Here is an 18,652-nt window from a genome sequence, read left to right on the forward strand (position 1 = left end):
CCGTTTTGGCGAGAATAAGTTTCATAGTTTTATTTTCGTTTTTGTGTTGGTCCCGCTCTGAAGTCTTGTGTATAATTGTTTGGATCATTTTCGTTACTTGTATTATCAGTAGTTGTTGATTTGGCGTATTGCTTCATTACTTCACGTCGTCTTTTTCTAAGATCTGAGTTCGTTCATTCAAGTTTTCTGCAAGTTTTTATTATTTGAAAAAAAAAAAAAACTAAGCTAGCTGGTGCCAGTGGCAACGCGAGCTTCACCGGAAGTAGAAACTATCTACCTATCTTACTCACCTCAGTAGGCCCAGTGAGAATTAAGGTTGCAGCATTGGTGCGATAAAGAGGAGCCGGACCCTCCTCAGGTGAAGCAGGTATAGCTCATGGGATGTAGACCAAGTAATGAGGATCCCTTCACCAACCGTCCAAAATTGAAGGGGTATCTTTGCCAACCGTCCAAAAGTGAAAGGAGTCCCTTCGCCAGCAAGTTCCTATGCCAACTGTCCAGACTTGAAAGTGATAGGAAGACCTCCTGCACTTTGCTCTCTCGGTATGCAATACTCTTAAGTTCCTTACTGTTAATGCAACGACAGTGAAAAGATTTCCTTGCCATGCCTATTTCGTGTATCCGCACGATTCGCACCACATTTTATTCGTAGTTGCTCAACATCGCTCATTTTCTGGCTAGGTTTTTTGTATCTTCGTATTTGTGGCCCAATATTGCTAGTAGTGGTGTACCCAACTCGTGTCTGATTTGTAATTGTGTGAAATCAATGTCTTTAGAGCTCTCCGTCTGTTTCTCCGTCCGTAATCTGTTTATTTGCCAATTTAATTGCTTACAGAACTAATGGGTAGAAGGCGAAGTGGTCGAAAAAGTGTGAGGTCTGCCGAATGCCTTCCCAAAGATCAGAATGCAAACTTCTCCGTAGCCACAAACATCTGCGATGAAAAGGTTGTTTCAGTTCAGATACTTTGTTTCGTGACCAGACACAGTATTTGGTCTATATTCGTCTTTTTATTATTTTATATGTGATTGTTTTTGATTATTTCATGTCTAGTGCTTGATTGTCCCAAAATACTCCTATTTTTCGGCTTGACGCACACTCTGCTTTCAATTGCGTTGCCCCATTCTAAAGCAGAGGTGGTGTAACGCAATCGGTAAGAGCTTCCGCTGTGGCTACAATCGATCGGAGGTTCGAATCCGCCCTAGTCCCATCCAAGCCTTTCATCCCTCCGGGGTCGTTAAATAGGTACCATGCTTGTATGAGAGTATTAAAACATTCAAAACAAACAACAGGAACGTCCACTATGGACTATCAACTGGAAGTGTAGGTAAAATAAGTGCATAGTCGCACTCCGAGGTCCGAGGTGCTGAATAACGATTTTCACTGGAAATTTTAGTTCTGCAATTTTCCAGAATTGTAGAGACAGGTTGTTTACATATTTGTGCAAAATTTGGAGTTTCTATCTGTCCTGGTTTTTTGAAGTTAGTCGAAAATAGTGGTTTGTTTTTCTTTCAGGATAGATTAGATAACTAGATTTAGAGAGAACCAAGGCTCGTACAAAAAAAAAGAAGTTGCAGTTAATGGCTTTCTTTGATGCTTTTTAAAAATATGGCGGTGTATTTCATATGCTTGGGATTGAACCGTCATATGCATCTCTAGGTTTTTGGCAGTAAGTTTAAATGTTTGTTTCAACCTACTCATATACGCAGCAGTCCTACTTTCAATCCCAATCAGTGTCATCGCTAAAATTAGCTCCAAAACGCGTGGAAATGCCCTAAATTTATTTTCTTTCGTCCGTATTTATTTTTCTTATAGTTCATTGTATTTTTTTTATTTTTGGCCTTAATTTGTTCAACATTTTGCACTTTTTTAAAAGAGATTTTTTCATTATATTTAATTTTTAGCTGGTCCGTAAACGACTATATTAGAGAGAATGTCGCAACTACAAGCTTGCCCCTGTGATAAGACGTTTGTCCTTCCTCACAATCATTATCATTTAAAATCATTGTCATCCTTTCGGACTCTGTAAAGGCAAACTTGCCGAAACCTTAAAGGCATCACCCCACGAATCTGGGGTGGTGCCGTTTTCAGGTGGGTTATGCCTATACGGAGTCGTAGATTATGGAGAGAAGGGTGATTTCGTCTATTTCTTCCTAATTGTCGTGAAAAAGCGGCCCAAAAGGTGCGACTTCGAGCGTTCCGGCGCGCTTTTTTCCGCAACGAGTTCGATTGGAGCGCGCCAGCCTTGTGCATGCGCCGCATCTTCCGGGCCGCTTTTTTACTGCAATTAGGAAGAAATGGACGGAATCACCCTCCTCTCCATGATCTACGGCCCCGTATAGGAACTCTCCACGTGAAATCCGCACCACCCCAGATTCGTGGGGTGATGCCTTTAAAATAAAGAGAAAAAGGACATAAGAATCTCGTGTGCGGCTGGATTTAAAGAAGCATATAGTGAATTATCCACATACTAACATTTATTGAAGTGGAACATGGCGTCGAATACTTTATCTTTGCTTTAGTTGTAATTTTTTTCACTACTAAAGGATGCTCTCGGTTCTTGTCCTGCAGAAAATGACTTCATGTCGTTTTCACCCGACTACATATTGTTTTACTGGTGTTGTTGTATGTTTGCTTTGTAGTTTCGAGTGCTTTTTATGGACATAATACTTCAGATACTTCCCGATAACAATCATTCAAGCGCTACGTCTGATTCTTCTTGCACTCTCATAGACTCAGCAGAAGATGTGAAGTTTTCTCCTTTTGTACTTTCAAATTTGTCTCAGTATTTCCATTAACTCCTATATTCCAGAATTATTTGAGCAAATGTGCCCATTTGGATCTCATTGGGAAAGTGTCCCGCGAAAAAATCCACTCAGCTGTGCAGGTGTCTTTTTTGGCAACGCGGGTTGTATTTTACTGCCCTTTTCTCTCTTGTATTGCACTAAATATTTGATATAGTTTTCCAATTAAGCTGCAATGTTGCAAGTGTGCATGTAATGACGCGGAAGTGGCCGCACGGTGGTTATGTCTTCATGATGAATGCTTTTCTAACATCAAACTGACTACTTTGTGCGGTTCCAAACCAGGAGAGCATTGCCATGCGACGGCTCATTATGAGGTACAAATCTCTTTAAAGCATGCATCTCAGCAGTGAGTACTGAGTGCGTGCCAACGATCCATGCATTTAGGCTAATCCTGCTCACTGCATTTTATGGAACCTGCGGAACAGTCGGTTGTACTGCATGCATTGCGCAGCCGAAGTTTATAAGGACGCAAACTATCCTCCACTTGATGTTGAGGTACGGTGTTGGTTTTGTAGTTGTAAACTGTTTTACGGTTCATTCGTATGTGGACAAATGAAAAATCTTGGCTGTCTGTAGTTTCAGTTTTTGCGCTATTAAAAAATGAGACAATGTGATCATCTCGGGGGCGGTTGTAGCGCAGTAATATGAGACACGTGATTTCAATTATTCGTTCTTAAAGCTTCAGTCTTATGCTTCGTGTCTAGATCTTTCCCTATAGGTTCGACGAGCACTGATGCCTTTGAAGAGAAATCACTGCCAGTTGTCGAATACCCCTCATCAGATAGTTGACGAAAAAGAGATTTCTCGTCGTAGATCGGTTTGTTGTGACTTCTATGTTTGCTTGTTTGAAATAATTTTTTTTTTCAAATTGAAGAACTCTGCCGCGTACGCTTATGAATTTCATTGTTTAAGGAGGCTGCGGAAACTCGTGGTCGATGTATCGAAAGTTTTGCAGTTGTAAATCGGCCACTCGCGAAGGATATGGACGATGGATTCGACTTCGACTTCCCAAAAGGTTCGGATTTTTGAGGTGTGATTTCTTCGAATCTCAGGCATTATTGGGTGCCCATTTAAGGCTTGACTGGTTTGTTCAATTTGGGCAATACATGCTATTTCAATGCTGCTATCCAGGTCTTGTCGAACTGTCCACCATTTTCGGATTATTTTCGCGATAAGGTTGTTTCGTAACTTTCATTTAGCATCAATCAATTTACTTTTATCTAATTAAGGGCGACCTTCGTCCGTACGCCACTAGAGAACCCCTGGTATCAAACACGATGGCGTTGCTCATCCAGAAGCTGTGGAGCTCAAAACGTGAACCTGCTGTTTTTCCGAAGGCTTTACTCATTGTTAGTAGCAGCTCAATTCGGTTCATAGCCTATTTTTTTTCTATTAAGATACGAAGGAATAACAAGTATATATCATCTAAAAAATGGAGTGGGAACGTTCAAGCAGGAGAATTTTCATGTTACCTCTGAAATTATGTTTCCTGCAGATGTGCACAAAGTGTTTCCATTGTGAAGATCACTTAAATGACAATGTCACTAGTCCCTGGTTTAACTGTTTCTTCAGCGCGTAAGAGATAATTTCCCCCAGTTTCGTGGGTGGAATCAGCAGGACGCGCAGGAGTTAATAAGATGCCTTCTCGAATTAATTCACAGGTGATATTTGTGATATATAAGAAATGAGCCCTCTATTTCGTTACTATTTCAGTGAACTAGGGCAGCCCGTTTATCCCTACGAGAACTATGCCACATTGGTGCTAAAGAATCTGAAGAGACACAGCTCGACGAGCTCGAACGGCAGTGACCAGTAAGCAGTAGTACTAGTAAGAGCAAATTTCATCACTCTGTGATTCATAATGCAGTGCAGTATATATTATATATATGTATACATATGTGATATATATATATTGCACTGCATTATGCAGTATATACACATATATATATATATATATATATATATATATATATATAGTGGCGGATAGAATTTTAGCAACTTTCTTCCCTTCAAGCTTTCCCCTTGATTTTTCATTTTCTTTTGGCTAAATTAAGCAATGTAATTAAAATTTAATTGAAAGTGATGTAAGAAATGCATTCCGCTTCAAAAATGAAAAATTGCAGAGAAAAATTTGCATTTTTAGATTTGTTGAATATTGCTAGCTCAGTAATTTTTCTCTTTTTGTATTTTTTGCATTAGTTTTGCCTTCTTTTGTTCCTCTTTTGTCACATTCTACACTTTCTTAATATGATATATATTTATTGAGAGAGAGGTGAAAAGTAAGATGTTGCTCCAAACGTGCAAGAAGCAATTATCAAAGTCGTTTCTTCGGGTGCACAGAAGAAAAAATTGCTGCTGTTTATGATGTTCTTCCAAGTACTGTTACTAGAATTTGTCACTGTTCCGAGAAGAAGAAAGTTGTCGTGAAGATCTCCAAAGAAAGAGAGGATAACTGCGAAACGATATGATATCAAAATTCTTAAAGAAGTTCAGAGCGACCAACACTTAACCCATCGATGTTCAAAAAAAGATCTGACTAGGTTTTCAAAGATCTCCGCGTATCTCTCAGAACCGTCCAACGTCGTTCATGTACTGACGGACTCTTCGGTAGAAGACCATGTAAGAAGTCGTTGTTTTCTGTGAGGAACAGGATGACGTGAGTAGCATTTGCAAAAACCGCACGTGATCCGAACGGAGCAGAACTAGGCACCTGTGCTATCTAGTGATTAGTCGAAGTTTGTATTGTTCGGTAGTGATGGACATATATGTGATCGATGTCTAATCAACACTAAATTCAATCCTAAAGGTGAAATTGCTGCTGTGATTGAACCCTTTCGCGTGGCTTTTGAAAAAAAAGTCTGAAATATTTGAAAATTTTGCTGGCTCTCCTTGAGCATCGACTGGTTAGACGTGGTTGCTGCAAAACTATTTGAGAATCATGATGTCAATTCTCTTCGTAGTTTTCTTCTGTCTTTCTTTAAGGAATCTTCGCGGCAGCTTCCTGTAGTAAAGTCAAAACGACATGAAGCGAGGTGCAGTTGCGTAAGCGGCTGTGCCCAAAGCAACGCGGTGGAGAAAACGGTTGGAATCAAAGATCGAACAGAAAAAATTGCTAGACTTTTGTCCGCCATTGTGTATATTATTATTTCCATTTATTTTATTTTTTTCATTCATTTTGTTTTTTAAATTTGTTTTATTATTTTACGTACTTTTTTTACACATTGGAAAAAAATTGACTTTTGAAAGCTAAGACACGTCTGTCATCCTGGTGGCTCAGGTAGAAGTTAGGTGGCTCCTGAAGCTTCCTACCCTTCCTATATAAGAACGCCGTCAACATCATGGCGTTGGGGACCACTAACCACGCTACAGTCAGCCACTAGTTCTGTCGCTTTGACCGGTCACAACCGAATAAAAACCAGCGGTGGGTTCTCTTCCGCTACTTATGGGACCCGAGGGGAATGCTGTGGTGGGAACTGCTGCCCGACAACAAAAAGGTGGACACCCGCAATCAGAGAAAGGTGGCCGCGAATCACAGCCGTAAATCTCCTCTAAGACAGTGTATGGCCGCATGTCGCTTCGGCCATTCGCCGAAAACTGTAGGCTCTGGGTTGCGGAAAAGTTTGGGGGTTGAGAAACGGTCCTCCTTATGGGACCCGAAGGGAATGCGGTGGTGGGAACTGCTGCCCGACAGCTGAAGGGTCCACTCTATTCCCTAGACCACTTGTTCCGGGGCCGGAAATATTCCGTGAAGCAAAAGCTGTTCAGGTCTTTCACTGGCCTCAATTCTGCTGTTGAGTTGTTCTTTGAGTTGCAGCTCCAGCTTGTAGGAATTGTAGCCTTTCTACAAGGATGGAACATTGTGATATTCTTTCACTTATGAGCACATCGACGGATGATCACCAATGTGTGATTAAGAAACTATGGAATTGTAGAGGGTAGGCGTGCACAACAAAAAAGAAACAAGTTACCAATTTTATACATATGCATATATTCGTGAATATGAATTATTCGACTTGAGCGACTAGCAGATGCGTAACACAGCTATCTACACCTTCTCCAAGGTGAATCATCCCTAAACACATTGATCTCATTCTGCTAGATCTTCTACTTGTTCATTCCCCTCCCCTCTCCACAGCGTTAAGTCTCGCTTGAACTGCCTCTCATGGACTTGAAGGCAAGTTTCCCCAGATTTTCCATCACCACTTTCGTGCAGAACTTTCTTTTATTTCCAGGTGGATTTTTCACTTTGGGTCTAGGATCAATCTCCAGACAGCTTGGACAAGGCGATATTAGAGCTTCCTTATGATGCGACCAAGAATGCGAAGCCGGCTCTCTGCGACTGCCTTAGAGGGCAGGGCAAGATGTTAGTGTTTTCCTCGCGTCATCCGCCGGTACGCCATATCCGCTATGCCGTAGGGAAGAATTCTTGAGAAAAGTTCTTCGTTATAGCACACCATTGACCAAGAGTAGCCAAGCATCCGACTAAGTAGCTTTCTGTCAATGCAGTCAAGTTATTCTATCGCCGTTGAGAGTGCTGCCCAGGTCCTCGACCAGTACATCATGAAAGAGCCAATCAGGGATAGAGGTAGATTCGCATCTTGACTTCGTTGGCGATGATAGTCGACCAAAGGGAGTTCATTATGGCGTTGAATGCCGAAGTGGGCTTAGTGCATCTTTGCTGAATACCTCTCGTAGCGCCGTTGGTTTCCGAATGCAGTCCAAATTACAAAAATTGTCTACGAGTCCAAATAGGTTCTGCTTTCTCCCAGATACCAGCTGAGGGTCTTGCAGAGACTCTGTTTACATTTAGCAGTGCGAAAGCGGAAACCGTAGGCTGCAGCTGGTTTGAATATAAATTCGATGACACGTTTCAGCACAGAGTCGCTTGAAGCGAATATTACAACACCGTCGGCTCTTATCGAGGTCGACCAAGGGATATCCAAATGGTGTATGAACTACACAAACAATACTCAACTAATCTTCGCATGATATCATCGTCTGAAAGGCTGAATTGTAAAGGGTCCTTTGTCTTACTCCAATTTCCAATTCGAAATACATCCTAATCGTGTTCAAACAGCACTAGTTGTTCTTTGATTTATGTCCACGAACGTTTCTGGGACACCTTCGACGCGATGCGCGTTGAAAAGACTGCCTCGATGAGGAGAGTCGAAAGTAGGAGAAGGCCAACTGCATAGGCTTCGATTGCCGCTGACACACTTCGATCACACTTCTGATGATCTGGATAGACCAGGACGAAAACTGGCTTCACGCAGCAATGATATTCCTTGGTAATTGTTGTTTTGGTTGGTTCCTTGGTAACATTCCTTGGTTGGGTTCCACGATAGTTAGTTTCTTGTGGAGAGGAAAACGATAGCGTGTCTCCATGAGTCAAGTATGCTTTCGTTCATGCATATTCAAGAAATATTTTTACTAGTCCCAGTCCCGAAGGAAGAGATTTCAGCTTTTCCGTTTTAACGACGCTCGACATTCGACGCTGGAACGTCTTCTGATGCGTGTTTCTTGCAATGCGGCAGCAGATATCGTAGCAATCCGGACAAAGCAGCTTGCTATAGTTTACACGATAGCGACCGACAGTTCAAAGTAATGAAGGTGTTTGTAGTCAAAGATTCCATATTCCCTCTAGGCATTGGACCTATGGTGGCATAGGTAGGCTTTGTCAGTGTGCTGGGCGGTAGCACCTTCATACAAAGTTCGGGAAATTTGCGTCATATGATGATGTAAGTTATATGGATCCCAAGACGTACACTCAGATGCCTAATTCTGCTTGGTGAATGCAAGTGGAGACTTGTATACGGCTTGTAGACGATAAGACTTGTATACGTATACATATTTGTATATGTATACGCAGCCTTGATTTGTGTTTTATTTCGTACTTGTATTGTAAATGTAGATTTAATTCGTAAATCTTGCATATTGTACGTATGAACGTAAGAGATCAAATGTGTGTACTCTCTCAAAAGTAGAAAACGCAACGTAAGCGTTCGTCGACGACCTTTTATCATATTGGAACTGAGCAAGTTCGTTTAAGTGTCGTTGTCTATGCACATTGAGTGTGTAGGATTTGCAAGTGGGTGGTATCTCGCCAATCACGGTATGCAAAAAATGGAGCGCTTTATACACATTTTCAGTATAATTGAATACCGTGAATAACATCACTTATAATAATATAAGTGCATGTGATATATTCCATGTTCGATTTTTATGAAGGGATCAGACACTGGTCTCTTGAAATTTGCCATCATATAGTTCGTTAATTAAGGTTTGAGACGGCAGATAGTGGGTGGAGTTCGGACGGTGATACAACATGTACCTCGACGGACTCTAGTCGTAGCTGTGCGGAGAAGACTGAAAAACGTACGCCGTTTGGAAGAAAAAACTGATACGTTTTCATGTTCACTGCGTAAGCTGTGGTCCCGTAATGAACGTTAACGTTATCAGTTTGGTCACCAACTCTTTAATTGCTCTGTGGTTGTGTGTATATCGTGCAGTGACCAATAGTTCGATTCACTCATTTTCATTTCTCAGTAAATCCATGTGTTGTGCCAGTGCGGTGGCGATCCATTGTCACCGATGTTTTCGACGGATCGATTGAAAGTAGCGTCACTTGCCTGACATGTAGAACTGTTTCGACCACAACTGAAACTTTCCAGGTGCGTTGAACACATGATAAATGACTATTTTGACTTCTTCGATAAGATTTTACTCGTTTGTAGGACTTGTCCTTACCAATTCCCTCTGCTGAGCACTTGTGTCGGATTCATTCTTCATGTGACATCGGAGAGGAAGATACCGGAGGCAACGAATCGGCTGGAGGATATGGGGTGCGTGTTGTATTATTTAGTTCACAGCTTTGTAATCGCCTTCTAATATATTTTTCACAAAGTAGATTTCGATGTACATTTCGTTTCATTTATTGGATGGATATATTTTTAGTGGATACCTTGGCTTTCATGGTTGCGGTCTTTAAGCAGCGTGTTTGTGACACCATCTGTATCACTGGAGGATTGCATTTCAGCCTTTTTTTCACCGGATCGCCTTGTTGGTGATGACATGTATTCGTGTGATCGGTGTAAGAAGTTAGTTCTAGATTCCATTCATGAACATCCTTTCGTCAAGCAAATCGTAGTTGTGAGAGTTTGTTGCGAATAGAAAAATCGAGTGGAGGCGTAGGTCGTGGAAACATGTAGACATATTTGTAAGTTACTGCATTCACATCGCACAGCTATAGTCGAGTCGAAACGACATGAAGCACGGACGGTTGCGCACGCGCCTGCGCTCGAAGCGGGCGGTAGAGACAACGGTTGGATTTGAGGTGGGACAATGGCGAACTGCAGAGATGGGTGACGGTAGCGAGGATCCTTACACGATCCACAGAGCTACGCTACCATTCGAATGACATCGCACCATAAATAGTGATTTTTTTGATAGGATGCTTGACAAAAACTGGTCTAGTATGATTTTTCTATTACTAGATAATGACATGTTAAAGAAGAAATTTGCGGCTCTTCCACATAACTATCCGAAGAAGAACAGAAGCTAAGAAAATTTGTGTTAACTCTTGCGTAGTCATTAGGATCAGGGTGTGAATTTCCCAAGAATTCTACAGATCGTGGATGTCTAAAATAAGGTGATAATAATATAATAATAAACCATATATACCACATCGTATATCATATATAATATAATATTATACCAAACCTTTTTGATGGAGGTTCAACCCCCATCTCCATGTAATCTCGAGTCTCGTCTGAATGATCACACATCAAATCTATGGAACGACGGGTGCAAACATTGCTCCTGGATAGGTCAGCTACTGGAAATAACTATGCAAGTAGACCTGAAGTTTGTAGGTTGCGGCTGGTTATGTCCTGACCTCAGCCAAGTTCAGAACATTAGGGCTGATTTCAATTTTGAGTAGAAGATTGACATTAACTTTGATTAGTTGTTATTGATCTACGGATGCGTGCATCGATTTGAAATCAGGCGGGGCTGCTCGCCCGCCAAATTACGCGCAATGCCACCACATCCTTCTCGACAAGACACTTCAGTCTTGTTACCTCCTGCTTCAGTTCCTTTGCCGACAACCACTATCATTCCTTCTTTGTAGAGCTTCGTTTACCAACTCTCGGTGTTTCAGTCACTTTTTTTCCAGTGCATTGCTGAGAACATTCATTCTTACGAAAATGTTGCAGATAACTGATTTTGGTGTTGCTTTGAGAGTGGAGAGTGAGAGTTAGGGTGAGTGTGAATTAGCGTGAGAGTGGCAGCCGACTTTCTTTCCAGTTCGCGATGGTCCGACGTCTATTTCAACTTCCATCCCCACCGCGCCGCTTCGAACGCAGCCGCTTGCGCAACTGTTCGTGTTTCATGTCGTTTTGACCCAACTATACTTGTAATAAGATCAAAACGACATGAAGCACGGTGCAGTTGCGTAAGCAGCTGCGTCCGAAGTGGCGCGATGGATCTAAGCGGTTAGGATCGAGGGAGAACTCTTGCTAGCATCATCTATCGTTGCAGTTCGCGATGGTCCCACCTCGATTCCAGCCGCTAGCTCCGCCGCGCCGCTTCCAAAGCAGCCGGTTACGCATCTGCACCGTGCTTCATATCATTTTGACCCTACTTTACGTACAACTTTACTGATCTTTCTTCCCTGGGATCTCGATTTTTTTCCGTAAATATTGTCCAAGGAAGGTTCTTGTTTTCCTCACTACCGCATCTTTGCTTTCTGATCCTGTCTTTCTTCTTTTTTTTTGCTCTTACTGGTCATCACTTCCTAGTTTTTATTTAGTGTTAGTCCTTCTAATTTTCTAGTTTAGTTGAAATCAGTTTTTAAGTATTGCATTTACACACTTCAGGTTGCGAAATGGTGTGAAAACTTGCCGCATCAGCCGACTTCCTGAAGTTTTGTGCATCCATATCAAGAGATTTAGGCACGACTCATACTGCAGTTCGAAAGTAGTGTTATTGATAATCATCTTATGGCTTCCCTTATAATAAATATTTATTTTGTAGGTATCCACTAGAGTTTCGTTTCCTCTCGTTGAACTAGACTTGTCACCGTTCTCATCGACGTCTGAGAATGTCCCACTTTATGACCTTACGGGTTTCATCACCCATGAGGGAAGTGGAGCGGACAGTGGGCATTATTTAGCTTACTGTCGTAATGAAGTGGATGGAAACTGGTAAGTTTATGTTATGTCTTGGAGGCTTTTGTTACAAGAAAAGTTGTGGCGTCTGTTTAATGTGCTGAACCAAAAGTTATTGATTTTTCTCTCTAATGTTCCTAGGCTTGTTCATATAGGCGCAGTGGTTAGATATGTGGCATAACAATGTGAAGATCAATTTGCAAACAGATTGTACACAGGTCTCTTTAATCAAAATGGGCCAGAAACGGTGACCTTGAAACTGAAAACGGAATCCGCTGCAAGTTGTTCATGACACGACTTTGCTTCTAAGCATTAGGCGCATATCGATGGCAATGGCTTTGCGCATGTCCCTCGGCTGCGCTGCACATTGCAGTGCCTTCTGACCTTTCGTAGATTGAACAATATTTGAGTGAGTATGGGACAGAAAGAAAAAGCGATAGTTGGACCATGGTGGAGAGCACAGAACTGTACATGGTAAGTGCAGAAAAGACTTCGAAGTATCTTTTAAAACAAAAAGTTAGCTGTCAGTAATATTTCCCCTATAAACATGTTCGAAAGGATTGCTTAGAGTTTGACGACCGCTTTTCCCAGTTCCACAATTTCACATAGTGTGGCCTATCTTTGCGCATTTGAAGAAGTCTTGCATTGATAAAATTCTCCTTGTTATGTTTTTTTTTGTTTTCTGCATATGATTTTGTTCTTAAGTCGGTTCTTAAGTCCACTCGCAAAGTTGATGGCTTCACGACAAATAATAGCGTTTAGCAAAGTGACCATCAGTAATGGGCTAAGGTATTAATAAATCGACACACTAACACACAAAGGCTTATGTTGTTATGTGTTGTCTTTTTTTCTTAACGTATTTAAAGAAATCATTCAGTGAAGAATAAAGTTTTACTTATGCAGCTCAGATATCAATTTTCTCTTTAAGGTACGAGTATGACGATAGTACGTTGACGAAGCTAGACTCAGCTCATGTGCTTACTAAAGAGGCATATGTGCTTTTGTACCAGAAAAGGCCGTCACTATCCGTTGAAGTTGCTCGAAGCAAAACGATGGAAATGATATCCTCAGAGGAAATTGTGAAGGTAACTTATCGTCAAGTATGAGATCATAGGTGCGATAGGGAGAAGCCGGACCCTCCTCAGGTGAAGGGGGTTCAGCTCATGGGGTGCAGCTCAAGTGAAGGGAGTCCTTTCGATAGCTGTCCAAAAGTGGAAGGGATAATTTTGCCAACCGTTTAAATGTGAAGGGGTCAGAGCACGGCTCCGACTATCGCATCTATGTATGAGATTTCAAATAAGTCGATTAGTAACAAAATGTGTCTACAGAAAAAGCTTTTAGTCGCAGTCCAAGTCTCAGCTTTATATATCCTCTGAGTGGTTGCTGAAACTAAGCACTTTCTCTGATCCTGGACCAGTGACGAACTACTCGTTTCTGTGTCGTCATGGTCACCTTCTACCTCGACGAGCGGATCACATTTCCAGCCTATGCACTCCAGTTCCAGCGGTGCTTGGACACTATTTGCTCAACAAGTATGCTTTAATGATAGGTGAACTTATGTGGAAGTTACTTCGTGTTTTCCAGACGTTTGCAGATGTCATTGTTTTTTTTTTTAAATTTAGATTAAAATCTATTTCATCGATCTTTTTTAAATTCGAATGCTTGGCGAAGTGCTTTCCTTCACTCAGATCGGATTCTTCATTCACTTGAGAAATATAAGAACAAAAAGATCAATGAAATATTTAGAAAATAAGATAAATTTATTCTTATGCAAGCATTGAGAGGAACAAAGGAAGTGAACTAGTAATGTGGAAGACAGGAATGGTTTTTAACCCGTTGGGGTAAAGTTCACGAGTATGAGGGTGATTACCTTCATTACTCTTTTACTATTCATTTAAAAAAGGGCGGGGAACGGTCTTCTAGCACTGGATCCCCCATACGAGACGCCTAAGAACGTGCCACGTCTTCGAGCACGGGGATACGTACGCCACCTCTGCAAGGGACAGAGAGTATCGCTGCTGACATTTCTCCCCTTCCCTCTCCCGTTCGTTGGAATAAACTTATATCTCCTTTAAGAAAAGTGACACGTTGATAGGCACCTCGTAGAAGGATTCGATGCGAAATTGTTGCTTCTTGTGTCCCTTTCCTATATTGTTAGGGGGAATCGGACGTGATAGCGCTGCTCTTTAACTACACATGTAACCCTGTCTATTCGTGAAGAGATCCCAACACCTTCGGTTTAATAATTTGGTGGTTATTCCGTGCTCTCTGGCTTGGGATTCACTCCGTTCATCATGCTCATTTCCCCACCTAATCAATCACATATATTTCATTCGGATATTTTCGTTTCGTTTAACATAAATGGACACTAGAGGTCCATCCTTTTTTCACGGATATCGTCCTTCACAGGATGACCTGATGACCGACGTTTTACATGTTTCATCAAATTTAGCCGGCATTCGTTACTCCTGGCGTATGCTGGGTGTATCTCATGATGGCGTTACTATCGGCTATCTTTAAAGGTATCACCCACCGAATCTGAGGTGGTGCAGATTTCAGGTGGAGTATTCGTATACGAGATGGGAGACTACGGAGAGGGAGGTGATTCCGTCCATTTCTTGCTAATTGCCGTAAAAAACGGCCCGGAAGATGCGGCGCCGCACAAGACTGGCGCGCTCCAATCGAACCTCTTGTACAAAATGGTGCGCCAAAACAAATGAAGCCGTATCTTCCGGGCCGTTTTTTACGGCAATTAGGAAGAAATGGATGGAATCACCCCCCTCTCCATAGTCTCCCATCCTGTATACGAATACTCCACCTGAAATCTGCACCACCTCAGATTCGTCGGGTGATGCCTTTAAAGGTCTGACATCATTCAGATCTCAAAGTAGGCATCTAATTTGGGTGACCACTCACTCGAAGGAGTCGGTGTTTATTGCCACACTCGTGTTGAGAAAAAGGACTCCACAAACCCCTTTCTGCCATCGCATGATCATGCACTGTTCTTCTCCCCTGCTATATACAGCATTCAGTAGGTGATGTCGTGTGTCAATCCGATAACGTTGCAGTTGATGTTCTTGGCTGATAAACTCATCAACAATCAGCCCCAATACTTGTACAGATCGTCACCCTACTACCCTTTGTTTGTCGTTTGCACGGGATAGTAATGGTCACGGCGGTCTCAGAACTCAGGGATGTTTTGCCGTTCCTTTCGAAGTGGACTAGAATGAAACTTCTTTTTTTGGAATGGGATCTGACTTCCTTGGACCTTAGGATCGCTGAATTGCAGGCTTTTGGACCGACGGACTTGTGGGATACTCTCTGTACGTAGACGAACCCATCCACACACAAATACAAATGGGCCTTTACTTACGCCGAACTTGTGAGCCAATTCGGCGCATTGGAAACAACTAGGCAGTTAGGAGTGCTAATCTCTGAAGCTTAAAGGACGAAATGTTAGGATCTCTGTGGGCAAGTATAAAATCCGGGGTTTAAATCACGAGGATGAACGTGGCTCCGCTTAATTCCCCCTAATCATCTTGAAAAACGGCGTTTGTTCCTACGAGGTACGTGAAAACGCGCCACCCTTGTGCTCGCGCTGCATCCACGAGCGAGCGACCGAAAATGAATTAGATCTCCTCAGCAGCCTATTCAAGTAATGAATGGAGCGGAGCGTGTATTAGGGTGGTGCGTTACAATTTACCTCGTAGAAGCAAAGGTGGTTCCCACACCGTTTCCCTGGACGATAAGGGGAATTGAGCAGGGCCAGTCGTATTCTACACCACGAAATCTATATTCGCCACAGAGACGACATCATCACCAGTTTTGTGACGCTACCTTTAATGCACCAACAATTCACTGTTACAGAAATAAATGTGAATGTGGTGTGAAGATCCAGCAGGCTCGTTATGAACATGAGTCTTTAGTGCGATTCCTTCACTTGAAAGATCAGGCTCTATCAGAATTTTGCTGTCCTAAACAAAAGTTTTTGCGTTCTACATTCTTGTTTAGTGCTGCGCTTTTCATTTTTATTTTGTTGCGAAGTTTTGTCTGAGTGGAGAGCTGATCTCCACTGCTGTTTTTCCAAAGCTGGGGCATGAGAAATTTTAACGTCAATGTTTTTATTGTTCTAAAGATTTTGTCTATAGATGCCACTACTTGGATTTGCTATGGCGAGCGTGACGCAAATTTGACTCAGGGAGTGTGTATCAAGCAGAAAAATGCGTGAGTTGAAGAGACGCGTCGCACTCGCCCGGACCAAAACAAGTACTGCGTCTGTATGTTTCAGCTCTCTGTGAAGAAGCGCGTATTTCTCTTTTTGTTACTTTATTTTACTTTCAATGCGAAATTGGTGGTGGTATATACCTGATTTAAGGTTTGGAGGAGGTCCCGCTGTTAGTGAACTACACTACTGTTTGGTTTGCGATAAACACTTTCGCTGGATTCAAGAAAAGAGAGCTGTGGAACAGGCAAGATTCCGACAGCTAGAAGATGCTGTGAGTCAAGAAACTCCGGGTGAAGTTTGGGACTTATTTCAGCTGTACTTTTTCTCTTTCAGATTCGTGCAACACTTTTCGCTGGTGCTGTTGATGCACTATATTCTGGACATTTGCCACCATCACTCATCAGCAGGACATGGTTTCAATCATGGGAAAAATTCATCACTCAGCCGTGCAGTGGTACGTTTTGTTTCGATCAGCTATATTCAAAAAGATGACGGATGGGTTGCATAACCTTATGTCATGTGTTCACTGGAAAAGTGTGGAAAAGAGTAAATCCAGATCTGGTCGCTCCAAATAGTTGTGGTTTTGCTCCAGTTTCCTTTGTCTACTCTTGAAATTTACATGTTACACGGTGCCTTAGAGCCGCCGGGTCCAATCGACAACAGTGTTTTACTCTACAAGGCTTCCGATGGAACAGAACGTTTGAAGCCACGTTCAAACTTCATGCGCATTGAGAGAGAACTTTATCTGTTTCTGCGGACGATCTATGGAGGTGGACCGGAGGTTGGTTGTGTAAATTTTTTGATTAAGATGCCACTTAATATTCCGATATCCGAACTCTAGCTTCGCTAGTGAGATTGGTGGGACGAGTGTAAAAAGGGTTAGCGGGCACCGCTCGGAATGGAAATATTCAGAGGTCTTTCCTTTTCCACATCTTGCTTAAATTGAATGTAGCCGAATTTGTCTGCAAATTGACAAAAAATTAAGTTTTTTTTTTTGCCCGCAGATCGGGCTGTAGAAAAAACATTCATATGGCATGTAGTTGCTAGATCCCACCCGGTCAGTAAAAGTTTTGTGAACATTCATGAATAGATGGTGTATGATCCAGGGTCGTATGTGAAGATCTACAATAATGTGTGATGTTCGCAGTCGTGAGCTTTGCATTGCGAACTTTCCGTCGAATTGTCTTATGCTTGCTAAAAATTAAGATGCAACTCTAGAACCCGTCTGTTTGCTATCTATTGTTTGTGACGCATGCATCTACAGTGCCTCTAAGTTGGTTCTGTTAGTCTGCTTGCAGAGTTCAGGGCCGCGCGGGCACGTGGTTTGGCGCCTCTGTGGTTTTGGTGGTTGACTATTCACAACAGTGTGCTCAATAACCACCAAAACCACAGAACCAAAACCCCCAAACCGCGCGCCCGCGCGGCTCTGAACTCTGCGGGCAGTTTTACAGTACAGTAGCTAGCGATAGTTCAACTTCAGTCGCCGCTTTGAGCAACGCTTCAGATCGTTTTGGCTGACCACGTTATCGATCTTTTCAGGCTTAGAAATCATATTTGTACTTTTTCAGCCAGAAAACGCGTTAACTTGTGCAACCGTGTGCTGTGAAGGTTAGTTCTACCCTTGGCTTGCTACTGGGCCTCTCCTGCGCTAGAGAAACATGAGATCATTTCTTGACAGTGATTTTCATAGCAGTTTTCATTGTAGATTTTTGAGATGAACTGATATTTGGCATGCAATATGCTACACGCAGACGCATCGGGCGCATACATATGTTAACGCCCCAATGAAAATTATGAAAAACTCTGGTTGCTCCTCTACCCCTTCAAGATCACCCCGGTGAGGGAAATCCGCTGTTTCGATTCAGTCGAGCTGTTTATTTTAATGACTCAGAGTTTCTCTTGATGATTTGTGATAATTTGAACGACTTATTCTGTGTCATTTGTTCAACACGTAGAAGAGAAAGTAACAAAACAATTAAACTACTCTTACCTTTTGCTCATTAGTGAGCAAATAACGATTTTCGTCTTCGAAATAATTGTATTGTTACATGTATTGTTACGTTGGAGATAGAGCAAAAATTTAAAATTTCTCAGCAAAAACTCGATTCTGTACTATTGTCTGTAGAGTTGCAGAGAATTCTTGTGGTAAATTATATAGCCAGTCGTTCACTGCAAGTTATCGGAACATGAGCTTCGATATCATTGCGAAAACCAGTGAGTGTCAACACATTGTGCACCACTATGTTAACTGAGAGTGTGACTTTCCGAGTAATTTTTCTTCCAAGAGAGAATAAGAACCACTCTCCTTTGTTAAAAACACTACTTTCAGGTCTTTCTAACTGACCAACCTCAATGGACGGAAACAGAGCTTCGTAACGTGCTGAGCTCGGTCGAGGAGAAGTTGTGGGCAGCAAATGCCAAATTAAAGAAACAAGTTACGGGCAGTATGTTATAG

General features: G+C 42.1%; 1 protein-coding gene across 1 annotated transcript; it reads left to right on the forward strand.

The window, feature by feature from the left end:
* Nucleotides 1–840: 840 nt before the first annotated feature.
* On the forward strand, nt 841–18,652 carry RB195_021099 (uncharacterized protein; the record flags this gene model as incomplete). Its single annotated transcript, XM_064207667.1, has 23 exons — nt 841–945; nt 2,674–2,745; nt 2,811–2,885; nt 2,973–3,119; nt 3,190–3,300; nt 3,524–3,622; nt 3,718–3,820; nt 3,881–3,981; nt 4,035–4,154; nt 4,378–4,466; nt 4,519–4,617; nt 9,086–9,180; nt 9,352–9,476; nt 9,540–9,647; nt 9,760–9,902; nt 11,682–11,781; nt 11,839–12,008; nt 12,901–13,057; nt 13,314–13,504; nt 16,348–16,468; nt 16,531–16,651; nt 16,836–16,978; nt 18,527–18,652. The coding sequence occupies 23 exons, from the start codon at nt 841–843 to the stop codon at nt 18,650–18,652; spliced, it is 2,721 nt and encodes a 906-aa protein (XP_064063548.1).

Source organism: Necator americanus, chromosome X, assembly GCF_031761385.1.
Source record: "Necator americanus strain Aroian chromosome X, whole genome shotgun sequence".
Taxonomy (NCBI): Eukaryota; Metazoa; Nematoda; class Chromadorea; order Rhabditida; family Ancylostomatidae; genus Necator; species Necator americanus.